General features: G+C 39.1%; 1 protein-coding gene across 2 annotated transcripts in view; it reads left to right on the forward strand.

The window, feature by feature from the left end:
• The window catches only part of LOC119838246, a 58,587-nt gene that overhangs the window by 35,970 nt on the left and 4,809 nt on the right, over positions 1–17,808 (forward strand). For both annotated transcript variants that reach the window (XM_038364104.1, XM_038364103.1), the window contains exons 2-18: positions 3,024–3,114; positions 3,604–4,043; positions 5,279–5,426; positions 5,942–6,137; positions 6,645–6,721; positions 7,592–7,790; positions 8,621–8,756; positions 9,290–9,407; positions 10,529–10,715; positions 11,400–11,559; positions 12,009–12,507; positions 12,840–13,002; positions 13,269–13,311; positions 13,575–13,676; positions 14,543–14,667; positions 16,600–16,927; positions 17,643–17,790. In XM_038364104.1, the coding sequence (XP_038220032.1) occupies positions 3,024–3,114; positions 3,604–4,043; positions 5,279–5,426; positions 5,942–6,137; positions 6,645–6,721; positions 7,592–7,790; positions 8,621–8,756; positions 9,290–9,407; positions 10,529–10,715; positions 11,400–11,559; positions 12,009–12,507; positions 12,840–13,002; positions 13,269–13,311; positions 13,575–13,676; positions 14,543–14,667; positions 16,600–16,927; positions 17,643–17,790 (3,160 nt within the window). The remainder of the gene's footprint in view (positions 1–3,023; positions 3,115–3,603; positions 4,044–5,278; positions 5,427–5,941; positions 6,138–6,644; positions 6,722–7,591; positions 7,791–8,620; positions 8,757–9,289; positions 9,408–10,528; positions 10,716–11,399; positions 11,560–12,008; positions 12,508–12,839; positions 13,003–13,268; positions 13,312–13,574; positions 13,677–14,542; positions 14,668–16,599; positions 16,928–17,642; positions 17,791–17,808) is intronic.

A 17,808-nucleotide genomic window follows, 5' to 3' on the forward strand; every position in this document is an offset into this window, starting at 1 on the left:
AATTATTTTATAGTTTTTAGTTTGATGTGCTTGAAAAGCGTGTTTTTTAGTTTTTTTAAACTATATTTTATTTTATTGTGCATCCCCACCGGGAATCGAACCCAGGACCCTTTGGTTCTACACTCACGCGTTACCTATGCCAAGGAGGCGGTCAAATATATAAATCTTATACCTTTAAACGAGCAATTCTTGTATATATATATATAATTGGAATCTCGGAATCGGCTCCAACGATTTTCATGAAATTTAGTATATAGGGGGTTTCGGGGGCGATAAATCGATCTAGCTAGGAATTTTTTTTAGAAAATATCATATTCGTGTTTTATTCGTGTTTTTTTTTCCTGACATCTATTGGTGAATAATAATACTATTTTGCTTCGTAGATAGCTGGACAACTGAAATAACACATAGGCACTTTTTATACCGATAATCCTACGGGATACGGACTTACGCGGTTTCAACCGCGGGTCACAGCTAGTAATGATAACACGAATAAAACAGCGGAATATTTCGCGAAAGCGAATCTTTTCCTTATTTCAATAAATGCAAGCGGTAAATGAAAGTGATTTATATTAATCCATCCAATGCAATTAAAAGTATTGTACTAACGCGATAATTTATGAAAGTTAATTGTTTTTTTTAAACAACTTCAAACGTGAGAAATCACGCGAATTCCCCGACATATTCCAACTGTCCAAATTGTTGAATATGATATTTATTAACATACTAGCATTCCGCCCGCGGCTTTGCGCGCGTAGTCACGGATAAGATAGACTCGAGGGGTTACCGACAAAGTTCCCTTTCCCTTTAGATTTCCGGGATAAAAACTATCCTATGTCCTTTCTCGGGTCTAAAACTATCTCTGTACCAAATCTCATCATAATCGGTTTAGCCGATCTTGAGTTATAAATAGTGTAACTAACACTACTTTCTTTTATATATATATATAGACTAGCTGCACCCGGCAAACGCTGTTCTGCCTTACTCTTATCGTTTAGTGGTATGAAAAATAGATGTTAGCCGATTCTCAGACCTACCCAATATGCTTACCAAATTTTAGAGGAATCGGTCAAGCCGTTTCGGAGGAGTATGGCAACGAAAACTGTGACACGAGAATTTTATATATATAGAAGATAGATATTAAACAAATAGATCAAATCTATAAACCGATGGCCGTTGGGGCAAAAAGGTTCTCGAATGGAGACCACGTTCAGGACGACGCAGTGTAGGACAGGCTCCAACTAGATGGACAGACGACCTGATCAAGGTTGCAGGGAGCCGATGTATGCAGGCCGCTGGTGATCGGCCATTCTGGAAACCTTTGGGGGAGGCCTATGTTCAGCAGAGGACGTCTTACGGCTAAGACGATGACGATACTTATATTATAAGCTGAAGAGTTTGTTTGAACGCACTAATCTCAGTAACTATTGGTCCGATTTGAAAAATTCTTTCAGTGTTAGATAGCCCATTTATTGAGGGAGGCTATAGGCTATATATGTACCACGGGTGAAGCAGGGGCGGACCGCTAGTTTAAATCTATAATTTAAAAAATTTGCGCATCCGCAGAAGCACTACCTCTGTTCACGGGCGGTGGTGATCGCTTACCATCAGGCGAACCACCAGCTCAGTTGCCCGCTTACGACATACAAAGGCATAAAAATTAATATTGAGATAATTTATAACTTTATTATAATTTAATTCGAACGAATCAATGAATACACTTTGTTATCAGCATTAAAGTTAAAATGATAATACAGTAGAGCGAGACAAAACTATTGAACAATGTTAAAACCTAGTTTTAGTAGTTTATCTATACTTCTGTACCATCTATATTCTATACTAGCTGTTCGCCCCGGCCACGCCCGTGGTTCATATATAGCCTATGTCTCTGAGTGAATCTATACTTTACATTATAAAGCTGAAGATTTTATTTGTTGATTTGAACGCACTAATCTCAGTAACCACTGGTCCGATTTGAAAGATTCTTTCAGTGTTAGATAGCCAATTTAGGAAGGCTATAGACTATATATGTACGACGGGCGAAGCCGAGGCGGAGCCGCTAGTGCTAATATAAATTAAAAAAAGCGCCGGTGAATTTAATGATAAATTAAGCGTTAATTTCTTTTCCTTCTAGCAATTTGGATATCAAATGCAAGGTTCTATAAAAATATAATAAAAAAGCAATCGGATTTCTTTTTATATTAACAATAATTCTTTTAACTTATTTATATTTAGCTCAAGGTCGTATATTTAAATAGTAAATCCATATCCTTTCTCTCTATTAAAGTTGGCATTTATATGATACTAGCTTTTACCCGCGGCTTCACCTGCTAAATTCGGACTAGTATAATGTTACTATGCATAAAAACCATCCGCTTGAATCGCTCTATCTATTTAAAAAGAAACCCATCAAAATCCGTTGCGTAGTTTCGAAGATTAAAGCATATACTAGCTGTGACCCGCGGTTGAAACCGCGTAAGCGTGCTGCGTAACCGTATCCCGTAGGAATATCGGTATAAAAAGTGCCTATGTGTTATTTCAGTTGTCCAGCTATCTACGAAGCAAAATAGTATTATTATTCACCAATAGATGTCAGGAAAAAAAAACACGAATAAAACACGAATATGACATTTTCTAAAAAAAAATTCCTAGCTAGATCGATTTATCGCCCCCGAAACCCCCTGTATACGATAAGATAGGGACATAGTTTTATACTATGTAGAAATAGAGATAAAAGGGCAAACCTATTGTTATATCCTTTCCCTCTATTATCACACTATCACTCTAATATTATAAATAGCTGCGTCCCGCGGTTTCACCCGCGTAAGTCCGTATCCCGTAGTAATATCGGGAATTGCCTATATGTTATTCCAGTCGCTGTACGGTACAGCTGGAGCTGTCTACGTACCAAATTTCATTGCAATCGGTTCAGTAGATTTGGCGGGAAAGAGCAACAAACACACACACATCCTTACAAACTTTCGCATTTATAATATTAGTAGGATATCATTTGTTCTTTCCAGGTCCGGGTTTGATAGACGAGTTGGAGGCTTTCATGGCGCCGGTGAGTGAAGGCTGCTTCCCGCCGCAGCCGCTCGACGCTCGGCGAGTGGGGTTTGTAATATATATAATAATATATAGTTTGTAATATATTGCTCGCGTCGTCTACAGAATTTTGCACCGAGTGGATTTTGAAGGCAGTGTGACAGCTGTTACGATTTTAGATGCGATCTTCACATCAACTATTTATTTTAATGGCATCTCATTATATATGGATAGCCACACCTAAACGTTGTTTATATGTTGAACCTAACGGTCTATCACCACATCAATTTTGTCAAAATCTACCCAGTGGTTTTAACGTGATTGACGCAAATACAAACAGATAAAAGAATCTAAACATTATTTGAAAACTAAACTTAATGACAATGCGAACAGAGTGTTTGGTAAAATATGCTATTTTTAGTCAGATATAAAAATCGTTAATAAAATGATTTATTAAATTAAAATTATTAAATTATTCGCCGAAACACGCCCAAAAATTTCGCCAACCAACCGTCGTGTCATGTGCAAACATAATTAGAAGAGCTCACTCAATTTCAGCGGCCACCAGCTACCAGAAAGCCCACCAGACTCCGGCTCCGAGAACCCCTACAGCCCAGACACCCAGGTCTCCCACACGATCTCGGTATCCCAGACCATCTTGGGCCCAGACTACATGCTAGTACCTGAACATCTGAACATCCACGAGGTGCTGCAAAATGGTGAATACATTTACGAAGAGTTAAAAGACAATCTGGATGATGTAGTGGTGATGCCAGAGAGCGATCTGGGACTAAGAACGGTCCGCCACGAGATGCTGCCGGAGACGGTGTACCAGAACAGATACAACCAGATGAGGATGGAGATGGAAATGGACCCGGGGATAATGACGCCGATCGTGCTCGGCCACGAGGCGCCAGTGTACACTAACCTGCAGGAACCGAGCGGGAAGAAGAGGAAGCTGTCGCAGGATGTGAATTCGCAAGTTAAATGCGAGCCAGGTGAGTTTACAGTCTGGTCAGCGTGAACGAAGCCACTATGCTATTTATGACCCTTTTTAAGAACAATATTTCTATGTTTGATTGTTTTAAATTGTAAATGTCTTGTATTTTATTTTATTTTTTTTATTGTCCCCACCGAAAATCGAACCCAGGACCCCTCGGTTCTACGCTCACGCGTTTAGCACTGTAGCAAGGAGGCGTCAAAAAAAAAATGTGTCGGTCTGGCATGACACAGAAGGCTGATCACCTACTTGACCATAAAGAAAATCGATCAGTGAAACAGATGTATATCATCTGCCCCATACCCCACTAGGGGACACGGGACTTCACTTTTTTTTACTTTTTTTTGTATTTTATGTCTTCTTTTAATAAACGTCTAATCTATCTATCTATCAACAATCTATGCATGTTAACAAGCTTTTAATAGCTTCGCCTGTATGTTTTTCTGTAACCGACTATTTAGGCAGAAACAACTTTGGCTAAACGCGTGTCTATTCAAGTATCTTAATTATTTATTAAGATACACTATACTCAGAACTCACTTTATCATGGCGACGTGTGTTGTCAATCATTAAAATATAATTTTATCCCCTTAAACTTAGCTAACCCTCCATTCCTCCATGACACACTTATTAGAAATTAAAAACTTTTTAACGAACTCTTCGAACACTTAACGTCGAAACGTCGGGTTAATAATATAATGAATAAATCGCGTTAAAATCCGTTAAAAAGTATTTAATTTCTGAATGTATAATACTCGCGTAAAATCAAACAAAAAAACCACCCACTTATTGTTATAATGTTAGAGTTGTAACTGAATTTGAAATTACTTTGAGTTTTTAAAAGAATGAACCAAAGTTCTTATGTATTCCTTATGTTCAGAGATAATTTCAATATTAACAATCAAATTATTTCATAAATCATTACACTTGGTTTATCATATAACAAGTTATAATTACGTTTACTTGTTTTTAGAAGTCAGTTAAAAAACAATCACATTAAATACAATGCTTTTCAATATAATTCAATAGCAATTTTTTGTTAGTTTTCTGAGTTTAAAAATATAATTGTAGGCTCAAGTCTTATCTGAATTTATTTATTTATCTGAACACATACATACCTACATACTTTTTCTTTTAACCGATTGACGTATGATTATTTGATTATATTCGATAGGAAATTGTCATTTGTTCCAATTATTTGGTTATAAATCATCAAATCACAATCGTTCACAGCTGCGCTATCGCCGGAGACGATAGCCCGTCCCCCCCCTTCGGTGGACGGGTCGGAGGCGGGGGACGACGCACCGCAGCAGAGCATACGATTCGCCACCTTCCAGCAGACCGCTTGGCATGCCTTGTTCGACGCCAACTTGAAGCCCATGTGAGTATTTTTATGTCATAATCAGCAAAGGAGCAAACGAGCTGGTGGATTGCCTTGTGCTTCCACTGTCCATGAACATCTGCAGAGACGTAATTCCATTTGCCGATTGCCGACTCTATAAGGTGAGGGATAAGGAAAGGACCGATGGGGGGAATAAATGATAGTACTGGAAAGTGTGAGGAAAATGATATGGGCCTCCCCTCCCCACTCCCCTCCCCTCACCGTACGTAACACAGTAGCATGCAACTATTTCACGCTACTCTTAATATTTAAAAAAAAAATAAACGTTAGTATTTTTGTATGTTTGGAACGTATTCACGCAAAAGCAACTAGACCGTTTTCAGAAACTCTCACCATTAGAAAGCTGCAACATCACTGAGTGGCATAGGCCACGGGCGAAGCCGGGGCGAACAGCTAGTGTTGTATAAAATTGGCTTTTCGCCCGGGTGTTAAAAAGAGAAATATATAGTCTTACTCTTTATAATATTGAGAGATATAAATATTTTTCCTCCCAGCGCCACGCCCTCTTACGTAGTCGGGGCGGATAAGGGTTTCAACTACTCCCAAATAGACGAGGCTTTCGTCTGCCAGAAGAAGAACCACTTCCAGGTGACCTGCCAGATGCAGGTGCAGGGCGAGCCGCAGTATGTGAAAACTGTGGACGGTTACAAGAAGATCAGCAACTTCTGTTTGCATTTTTATGGCGTGAAGGTAGGGTAGTTGGGAATTTAAAATCGTACTATGCTCGTATAAATGCGAAAGTTTGTGAGGATGGATGTATGTATATGTTTGTTACTCTTTCACGCAAAAACTACTGCATCGATTGCAATGAAATTTGGTGTGTTGATAGCTGGATAACTGGAATAACACATAGGTAACTTTTTGTCCCGATATTCGTACGGGATGCAGACTTACGCGGATGAAACCGAGGGGCGCAACTAGTTAACCATAACTCAAAAAATAATGAAAATATTAAAAAAAAAATTAATGAAAATAGTTTACAAAATAAACTGATCAAAAAAATTTACAATATTAATTGCAATCATCTTAATGTTTAATTTTTTTATTAAAGGTAAAATAGAAAAAAACGTCTCTCTTTTCTACTATTTCGATTACTTTTATATTTTCTTTTTTCATTTACTTCCACAAGAATGTAGATAACAATGTGACAATACGCAGCACATTACATAAATAACGTGATTTTTTGATATTTTTCAGGCCGAGGACCCGAGCCAAGAAGTGAGGATCGAGCAGAGTCAGTCGGACAGGACAAAGAAACCTTTCCATCCTGTACCGTGAGTTGCACTGCTCTACTATTGACTGATCATCATCAGCCCATATATGTTCCCACTGCTGAGACACAGGCCTCCTATGATGATTCAGGCAGTAATCCACCACGCTGGCCAAGTGCGGGTTGGCAGATGTCACATGTCGTCGAACTTTTGACCGTTTCATGAAGTGTGATGTTATCTACATGCGCAGATAAATTAAAAAATCAATTTATTTCCTGCGCGCTCGTCCGGTCTCGAACCCCGATTTATCGATTTTGAAGTCCGAGGTTCTCACCACTGAGCCACCACTGCTTTTAATATTTATAGTATTGACTACTGCTATGTTTATAGCGCAATAATTGAGGGTTCACCCAAAAGAAACAATGTTATTTTGTTTTGTGAAATTAAATCGATATAAAAAATCCTATCCTTCCTGCTATTCTACTATCCTACTAATATTATAAATGCGAAAGTTTGTAAGGATGTGTGTGTGTTTGTTGCTCTTTCACGCAAAAACTACTCAACCGATTGCAATGAAATTTGGTACGTAGACAGCTGGACAACTGGAATAACATATAGGCAACTTTTTATCCCGATATTCCTACGGGATACGGACTTACGCGGGTGAAACCGCGGGGCGCAGCTAGTAGTAGTATATTATAATCTTGTGTTAATTGTTTAACTATTGTGATTTATAATGTTTCATAATTTAATTTGATTGCTCATTTCCCATCTTTTAGCAACTAATTAGCAATACAAATTTATTTATATATGCATACACGTATATGCAACCTAAACTGACACATCATTCAGTTTTAATTTAACACTAATTCAACTACAACCACCAACTATCTACAAAACACACCATATGCGAATCTATTTAACTCCCATCAGGGTGGAGCTGCGTCGCGAAGGGGCAAAAATAACTGTCGGGCGATTGCACTTCGCCGAAACGACGAACAACAACATGCGGAAGAAGGGCAGACCCAACCCTGACCAGCGGCATTTCCAACTGGTGGTAGCCCTCAAAGCTCATACCGGTTCAGCCGCGCACATTGTCGCGGCGCAGGCCAGCGACAGGATCATTGTTCGGGTGAGTCGTGTCACGTTGTGTCGTGCCATGTTGAGTCGTGTCATGTCATAAATTTCCATTGATAATTTATTGTTATTAAATTAGAATACTAACATTCATCGATCTATTTTATGTAATTTTCAAATAAATAAATAAATATGTGCTGTGCATGTCAATATATCTAGTATCTAAAAATAAATCGGGTTCTCCTTCCTAAAGCTATAACTCCAGAACGCACGAACCGATTTCCACGGTTTTGCATTCGTTGGAAAGGTCTCGAGCTCTGTCTCTCTGGTCTGAAAATTTCAACAGAAAAGCGGGAAAATCATTTTTCACATACAGCCATCTGGTTGCGAAACGGAGTTCGCAGGGTTTGCTAGTATAAAATGAAATTAACTATAATGACAGAGCTAGCCCTGACCGGAAGTTTTCCAACAGGTGGAAGCCTTTAAATTTTACACCGGTGCAGTCGCACATTTTTGCATCATTGTGCGGGTGGGTTGTATCTATCTAATGTAATATGTATTTGCTGTTGGTGTTCTATAAAATTAAATAAATATACAAGTAAATGACACTTTTTGTTATGTTACGTTATAAAATCAAGGTTCATGTCCCATGTTGTCATTTCAATATATTATGTTCAATGAAATAAACAAGAAGGGTATACAGCGTAAAGGGTTATTGTGCCGGTGAGTCGTGCAATGTTGGGTCGTGTCATGTCACATCGTGCCATGTTTCACTATACCATATTTTGTCAATATTGTCGTGTAACGTTATAATAAATATTGCGTGAAATAAACTAGAATAAATAAGCGTCAAAGCAATATAATGACCTGAAAATTCATTTCAAGGCATCAAACCCTGGACAGTTCGAGTCGGATTGCTCAGAGAACTGGTGGCAGAGGGGCATGTCTGAGAACAGTGTACACTATAACGGGCGTGTTGGCATCAACACCGACCGACCGGACGAGTCCTGTGTTATTAATGGTGAGTTACGGGTTTAAAACCGGTTTTATTGTAAATTGGGAGTGTCGATAGATTTAGGTCTAGTTTAGCACTTGCTGGTAATGTATCCGATAGTTTATTTGACACTTTGACGTATTATCTCTTATTTTAACTGAAATTTAAGCAAAACAGAAAATATACAGGAGTTGTAGAACCGCCTATTATTTTTTGTTTTTTTTTTCATTATTTGTTTATTTGAGTAAGCTAATCTAACAAATATTTTCTCATATGAATGAATTAAGTTTTACAAAGAGTTGAGATGATTTCTAATCATCTCAATAGATGGCGCGGGGTGCCCCTTAGTCACATGAAACCGAAAGAGTAGAAGAGATTCGATTACTGTGGCAGGATCACGGGTGGCCGAGAGGCTAGGCGTTGCTACGGTTTGGCAAAAAGACGCGGGTTCGCATCCCGCCGCGTGATCAATTTTTTTCTATTCTTTCAAATTTCTCACTCATAAAGCATCGTCTAAAACAAAAATATTTAATGCTAGTTAATCACCATTTATTTTTCAGGTAATCTAAAAGTCATGGGCCACATAGTGCACCCGTCGGACGCGCGGGCGAAACACGACATACAAGAGCTGGACACCGCACAGCAGTTGAAGAACGTGCAGAGTATACGGGTGGTCAAGTTAGTGACATACATATATAGATTGCAGTGAGAGCATGCAGAGAGCGGTAAAAAGCAGTGGTGGCTCAGTGGTGAGGACCTCGGACTTTAAATCGACAAGTCGGGGTTCGAGACCGGGCGAGCGTGCAGGAAATAAATTGATTTTTCAATTTATCTGCGCATGTATTACATCACCACTGCTGAAAACGGTGAAGGAAAACATCGTGAGGAAACCGGCATGTCTAAGATTCGACATGTGACATCTGCCAACCCGCACTTGGCCAGCGTGCTGGATTATGGCCTGAACCCTCATAGGAGGCCTGTGTCCCAGCAGTGGAAACATATATGGGCTGATGATGATGATGATGATATATAAATTCTATTGCCCTTGGTCACGCCGTCACTCGTGAACGGCTGGACCGATTTCTAAAATTCTTTCACCATTGGAAAGTGGCAATTACACTGCGTGATATTGGCTGTGTATGTACCACGCGTGCAACCGGGGCGAACAGCTAGTTATATCTAAATGTTAAATCGAAACAGAATGAAAATAAGTCTGGTCACTCCGCTTTTGAGTTATAAGTGATGTGTGATCGCGTGTGTGTGTGTTTGACGTCTCTGTCTGTTTCTGGCATCAAAGCTCCCGAACGGATGAAGCGATTTCGATTTAGTTTATATTTTGTATAACATGTGACTTATGTTTAACTAGCTGCGCCCCGCGGTTTTACCCGCGTAAGTCCGTATCCCGTAGGAATATCGGGATAAAAAGTTGCCTGTATGCTATTCCAGTTGTCCAGCTGTCTACGTACCAAATTTTATTGCAATCGGTTTAGTAGTTTTTGCGTGAAAGAGCAACAAACGCACACACAGCATTCTGCTGTGTTTCGTTCGGTGAGTGGGGGAGCCGGAGGGCCATATCCTTTTCCTCACCCTTCCCAGCCCTTTCCTTTATTCCTCTCGCCAATCCTTTCTTAATCCCAATTTAAAAAACGGCAATCCATTTGTTGTGGCGTAAGATCTGCAATGGACCTTACGCCTCTCCAAATGTTCATGGGCGGTGGTAGCGCTTACCATCAGGCGACCCACCAGCTCCATTTCCGACTGTGACATAAAAAAAAAACTCTCGAACCTAATCCGGACAGGTTCAACTACGACCCGTCGTTCGCGGCGCACTCGGGGCTGGTGGGCTGGGACCCGGTGCGCGGCGCCGCCGACACGGGCGTGCTCGCGCAGGAGCTGCGCGCCGTGCTGCCCGACGCCGTAAAGGAGGCAGGCGACGTCACGCTGCCCAATGGCGACACCATACACAAGTTCCTCGTGGTGAACAAGGTGTGCGACACACACACACATACACACACACACACACACCACACACCACACACCACACACGCGCACACACACATACACACGAGAGCACACAAACACGCTACGTACAATTGCTCTACGCTCGATACACACGCGAGTACGCTACGTATAAGAATACACACAACTACGCTTCACTTGTCAGTGTACACAAGTATGTCATGTACAAGAACACACACACAAATTCGCTACGTGTGACAGTGTACACGTGTATGCTAGGTAAATAAGCACACGCAAGCATGCTGCGTACACACACACACATGTACGCTACGTACTCAAGCACACATAACATATACATACATAAGTACACATAACACAAGGGCACACACAAGCACACTCGTACAAGAACATAACCTCGGAGACCCGTTTCCTTTTCCTCATTCATTCCAGTCTATTCGTTCTTTTCAGTTCAAATTTTTCTATCTTACAAACATATTTCCATATGCTTAAATAGATATTGTATTAATAAAATTACTAAAATTCTTAATTCATTATTATTATTCTTTGTAGCTTCAAAAAGTGTCAAAAGTTTTAAATACCAATTATATTCATATAATCAAACGTTATTTTGACATGACACCACCTTTTACAAACTCCCCGTTTGGGGAATTTTTCTCCCCTTTCCCAAAATAATTGTACCACAAACCACAGGATCGAATCTTCATGGAAAACCTCGGCGCCGTGAAGGAACTGTGCAAGGTGACCGGCCACCTTGAGTCTCGTATAGATCAATTGGAGAAGATCAATAGGAAGCTGTGCAAGATCAGTGCGTTGCAGCGCAGGGACAGCTCGCGGTCCAGCGCCAGTAATGGTGAGGCTTTACTGGTTTAAAGCACGTTTATTTTGATCGTGTACTGGCTGTAACGCGCGGCGTCGCTCGCGTGGTAACCGATAAATAGCTTATGTGCTAGTCCAAAGTAAAATCTATCTCTGTACCGAATTTCATACGGATACGATGAGCTGTTTTCGTGTAAAAGAGAAACAAACATCCATACATCCAGCTATACTTAGAAATTTTCGCGATTTTAATATAAGTAGGGCATACTGATCTGTTTGTAAATATTTACCAAATTAGAATTTGAAAAACACGATTTGTAACTTCCAAGTTTAAAGAAAAGAGGAGATTGTATATATAAATAGACAATTTACATAAGTGAATTCATATTCATATTATTCAAATTAATTAGTCTTTTAATTAGAAATGACCATATTATTTCCATATTATCTCAACATACTTCTAAGTATGTATATTCATTTCAGATTCCCGATTCTCAGGCATATCGGCATCGTCGAAATCGTTTTACAGCGATGGCAACATTTCCATAGACCAAATACGCGATATAGCGCGCAGTATCCGCCGCCACGAGTGTTGCCACAAGCTCAGCCACAACTCCCCGAAATACACGCGAAAACAGTGCAAAAACTGCCACGTCTACTCCAAATATGGGAAATATTATAATTACAATAAGAGTTCCGTCCGTTATCACTCAAATAAGTCGGAGAAATCGGAAAATAACGACAGCAACTTCCCAACTTATGTTAGCACGTTCGATTCGAGTCCGCCGAAGTTGCCAGATGAGAATTTTAGTACGCTATCGAAGAAGAAAGATTCATGCATGTGGTTGAGGGATGAGGACAGTTTTGGATACGGCAACATGGTCTGCTGTAGGAAGAAAGTCGGCTATGATGGCAATGAATTGATTTCGAATAAATTTCTGCAGATTGTTATAACAATATTGATATTTATCATGGCTGTATGGTGAGTTTTTTGTCCTGCTTTTAATTGTATATTTGTTTAGTTTACTAGCATTCGTATTTTTGATAAAGTTTATAAGGTTTTTGGAAAATAAACGTAAGAATCTATTGATTTTTTGGTAAATAGATTGATGGATGCTTTTTTGTAAACATTTTTTTTATTATTTACAGTACTTATACGACATCTGAGTTTTTTTTAATTGATTTTTTTGAAAGTTCCAAATATAAATCCCTACTTTTTACCACCCTTTTCGTGTATGTGGTTAAATTCATTATTTTCTACATTTTTTTTTTTTGCAAAAAAAGTCTCAAAAAATTTTCTCCATTCCCTTGCAGTCTGGTCGTGATGTCGGCGCTATACTTCAGGGAACACCAAGAGCTGCTCTCCATGAAGGAAATACGGATGCACGAGAAATTCTCAAACTACCCGCACTACGGGAAGTTTAACGTCAACGGTGTTCCGCACCGGGCAACACCGCCGGACCTTAATCAAATACATGTGAGTCGAAAATTTATAATAATTTATTTATTACTATCGGTCCGCCCTGGCTTCGCCCGTGGTACATATATAGCCTATAGTCTTCCTCAATAAATAGGCTATCTAACACTGAGAGAATTTTTCAAATGGGACCAGTAGTTACTGAGATTAGTGCGTTCGAACAAACAAACTCTTCATCTTTACAATATTAGTACAGATGTGATCTGAAATAAATTTAGTTCTCTTCCCTGTATAGTATTAGTACAGATAATAATTATTTGTTACAGAATTCAAAACCGCAGCATATATCAACGAAAAAAGCAGCAAAAGGTAAATTAATTTTATTCTTTATTAGCAACTTAAAAAATATAGAAATAATTGATTACGAGGCTGAAAAAGTATTCATTCTAAAGCATTTTAATGCTATAAATCAATTTTTTTTTTTTCAATATATTTAGTAAATTTTTATATTTTTTATATCTTTTCGATGAATACAACATCAAGCAAACAAAATTTATTGTTTGCTTTTTTTTTCAACAAAAATTACATTTTTTTTCTCTAAATATGTTCTTTTTTATTTTTTTACTAAACAGAAAAGTCCCCCCACAAAAACCCGGAGTATACGTCACTCGACCCCCCACCGCCGACGCCCACCACTATACACGCCTCCAGGAATTACGTCAAAAACGTGCTGCGTGAGTTTTTCAAACTTACTTAAATATGAAATTAAATGAAATGTATTTATTTTGTGAAATTTATTTTGTTTGTTAGAATTGCGATTTTTTGTAAAAAAATGTATTTCATTTGTGTGAAAAATTATTATGAATAACTGTTGATCAGGGCGAAAAAAAAAAACAACGCCATTTTTATTTGCAATTTTATTACGCTCGAGAAAATATACGCTTAAGTACTGGTTACTTATATTTCTCATTTTGACTGTTTTGAAGGCTTCCGCAACGGTTAAAACTCTACTACTTAAGAATTCGCTGTCCGTCTGTCTCTGTCTTTCTTTCTATCTGTCATGAGCGGCTATAATTAGATAGATTCAGAGATCATTTTTTTTTTTTTTGTAAATGCTCCTTAGTTCATTTGTACGGAAGCTTTAGTGTCGCGAGTCCAACTCGCAGCCGAACAGTTTTTTAACACATATTTTTTGTAATATAGCTAGTCCGCCCCGGCTTCGCCCGTGGTACATATATAGCCTATAGCCTTTCTCAATAAATGGGCTATCTAACACTGAAAGAATTTTTCAAATCGAATAAATTCAAGTAGACAAACTCTTCAGCTTTATAATATTAGTATAAATTGGGAAAATTAAATTGCATATACATATATTTTAATACCCACAATTTACGTCGAACGTTTTACTGTCCAATTACAATATATATATATATATATTTGTTAAAAATGCTTTTTATTATGACATTATCCTGATTAGCATTGCCAGTATTAAATAATTTCCTTACGTATACTCTGTATATGAGCAAGTGAGACAATTTAGTTGATTCTGACATTTGATCGTGTTTTTTAGTTCATTCTCAATTTTATGTATTTTCTATAGATATAGATCAAGGCGCTGTGCCCCCCCGTCGAGGCCCCATTACACTGACACGCGTTGCTGACGTCATCGGTGGCGGCTGCGCCTACACTGGCAACACTGACAACGAGCTGGACGCGGATTGCCAGGTGCGAAATGTGATTTAGTAATTTCTATTGGAAACGTTTAAAAAATGTATTCTACTGAACGCTCGTCCCGGCTCCGCCCGGATGCCAGGATTCCTGTTTACCCCAAGGGAGCATTTAATCGGGATAAAAAGTATCCTATCACACAAGTCTGTCTGTATGTATACCAAGTTTCATCAAAATCCTTCCAATAGCTTCAGCGTGATTGACGGACAAACATCCAAGTAAACAAACCTTCACATTTATAGTGTGTTATCGACTTTCCTTGAGGTGCCACTGTGACTTTTGAAGTTATAAAATTGGAGCAAATTAACTTATACCGACTGGAAAAAAGGAGTATTAGGATAAAGTGTATGTTTTATTGACATGATTACACAGTTTTTGGATGTTTTAGTCTATAACGGCTTCTAAACACGTGTGCTCAATTTCATAAGTATGCATGTTTGTTTGTTTGTGTGTTGTATGTTTCTATATCCACGCATAACTCAAAAACTATACGTCGGGTTCAAATTATATATTACCTCATGACTTTTTACTGAGCGAACCGGTTTTGACGATTATTTATTAATTTAAAAGCTGGTGCCTCCCATGTTGTCCCATTTAGAATTAGTCTGGATCTGATAACTGGAAGGCGGTTTAGTTTTTGGTTATATAATATACTAGCTGCGCCTTGCGGTTTCACCCGCTTAAGTCTGTACCCGTAGGAATATCGAGATAAAAAGTTGCCTATCTGTTATTCCAGTTGTCCAGCTGTCTACGTACCAAATTTCATTGCAATCGGTTCAGAAGTTTTTGCGTGAAACGTACCATACACATATATCCATCCTCACAAACTTTCGCATTTATAATATTAGTAGGATATACATTACTAGTCTGGAAGAGATCGCTATCTAGCGATGAGACCGCCTTTTGTACATATTCTCTCTTTTGTTTGTGTTTATCTATGTTTTCCTGTAAATTCTTGTGTGCAATAAAGTGTTATCTATCTATCTATTTATTTTCACGCTGCCTAAAGGATTTGAATTGTCTGTCACGCTGGATAGCAAGCGTTTTGGTAAGAACTTAATGAAAAATACGCAATTAAAAATGCCAAGTCTCATATTATGTTTATTTTTGGAAAAATAAATTGGTCTCATATACATATTTCAATTCTTCTTGGTACAGTGGTTAACGCTTAAGCGTAGAATCGAGGGGTCCTGGGTTCGATTACCGGTGGGGACGCACAATAAAAGAAACGTCTCGGTCTGGCAGGACATAGAAAGCTGAACACCTACTTGTGCACAAAAAAATTGATCAGTGTAACAGATGTATATCATCTGTCACATACCCCGGGACTTCACTTTTATATATTTCAATTATTGTTATTATTGCATTTACATGATTTGAACTATTAAACTATTCTAATTTTGGCAGTATTTAGGAATATCCTACAAAAATAAAAACCTTAATCTGCGCTATATCGACCAAGTATCTTCTAAGCATATAAAACGCATAGACTGACTGAATGATCTATTAATTCTCAGCCCAAACTACTGACCACTAAACTACTGTACCGATCGGGCTGAAATTTGACATGCAGAGAGCCACTATGATCTAGGCATCCGCTAAGAGAGGATTTTCATAAATTCTCCCCCCAACGTGATAAAATGTGGGATGAAAGTTTGTACCATGAAAATTTATTTTAACCACTAGCGAAGCTGGGCAATAGCCATTTAACCATTCTTAAAGTGTGGTGTGTATGTGAAAATAAATTAAGCCTCTGTCTCAAATTATTTTCGATATTAGTCAAGATAAGATTATTTGAAAAGGTATACTGAAGTCACAGATACTTACAGCTCAATGACTATGTAGGCTAAGTTATCTATTGGATATTTTATAATACTGAAGTAGTATAGCAGTTCCGAAGGGATTAACTAAACAATCACTTTTTTACAGTCTTCATGCGGCCTTGACGCACCACAAATGTATGAAAACCAAGAACCGCTGGAGAGAACGAAACCAGACAAGGTCCTGAACGAAACCTATTCATTGGAGCCCATCATCAAAGAGAAAGTCATAACTCCAGCTATAGCCAAGAATAATTCGGAGATAAAGAATCTAAAGCAGCAGTTCAAAGAGGAGATTATAGCTGAATCGAACTTTCTGGACGCCAAGAACATAAGCGAAGTCAGGATGAAAAGGGAAGTTGGCGTTGAGGGTGGGGGTCTGCTGAAGACCAGCTCGGAGGAGATGGTGCTCGGACAGTCGGATGAGAGTGGCACAGGTGATTATTATTTTTTATTATCTTATAGTTGGTGAAGGAGCTGGTGGGTCGCCTGATGTTAAGGAATCACCACCGCCTATGACCATTCGTAGCGGTAGTGCCTCTGCAAATGCGCTGTCCGTTTTTTTGGGGTAGGGGATTAGAAAACGTTTGACGACGGGAAAGAAGATTGGGAGGGGTGAGGAAAAGGAATCACGCCTCCGGCTCTCCCATTTACAGTACCAAACCCAGTAGAATGCTACTATTTCAAGCAAATCTTCCGTGGGGGTGCGGTATCCCGGCGCGAGCTGACACAATTCTTGTCACAATAATAATGGTGGTGTCCTATTTAGCTTAACTAAGCAGCTATAACCTATTCAACTATACCCTTAGCAACTGTCCCCTAAGCAATTGCACCCTTAGCAACTATACAACTGTACTCTTAGGAACTGTACCCTAAATAACTGTGCCCTAAACAACTGTCCCCTAAGCAATTGCACCCTCAGCAACTTTACTTTATACAACTGTACCCTTAGGAATTGTACCCTAAATAACTGTCCCCTAAGCAATTGCATCCTTAGCAACTCTACTTTATACAACTGTACCCTTGGGAATTGTACCCTAAATAACTGTCCCCTAAGCAATTGCATCCTTAACAACTCTACTTTATACAACTGTACCCTTAGGAATTGTACCCTAAATAACTGTGCCCTAAGCAGCTGTAATCTACTTACAGATTGCGACACAATATCGATCGGCGTGTCGAACCCCTCCATACAAAACGCGTCGCTGCTGACGGAGACACTCTGCGGCGCCGCCAACGTCAGCCTCGCGCTGCCGCTCTCGCACTGCCTGCATCACAAGCACCTGGACGTTACGTTCCGGTGAGTGGACAGACGGAC

This window comes from Zerene cesonia, unplaced genomic scaffold (genome assembly GCF_012273895.1).
Source record: "Zerene cesonia ecotype Mississippi unplaced genomic scaffold, Zerene_cesonia_1.1 Zces_u001, whole genome shotgun sequence".
Classification (NCBI taxonomy): Eukaryota; Metazoa; Arthropoda; class Insecta; order Lepidoptera; family Pieridae; genus Zerene; species Zerene cesonia.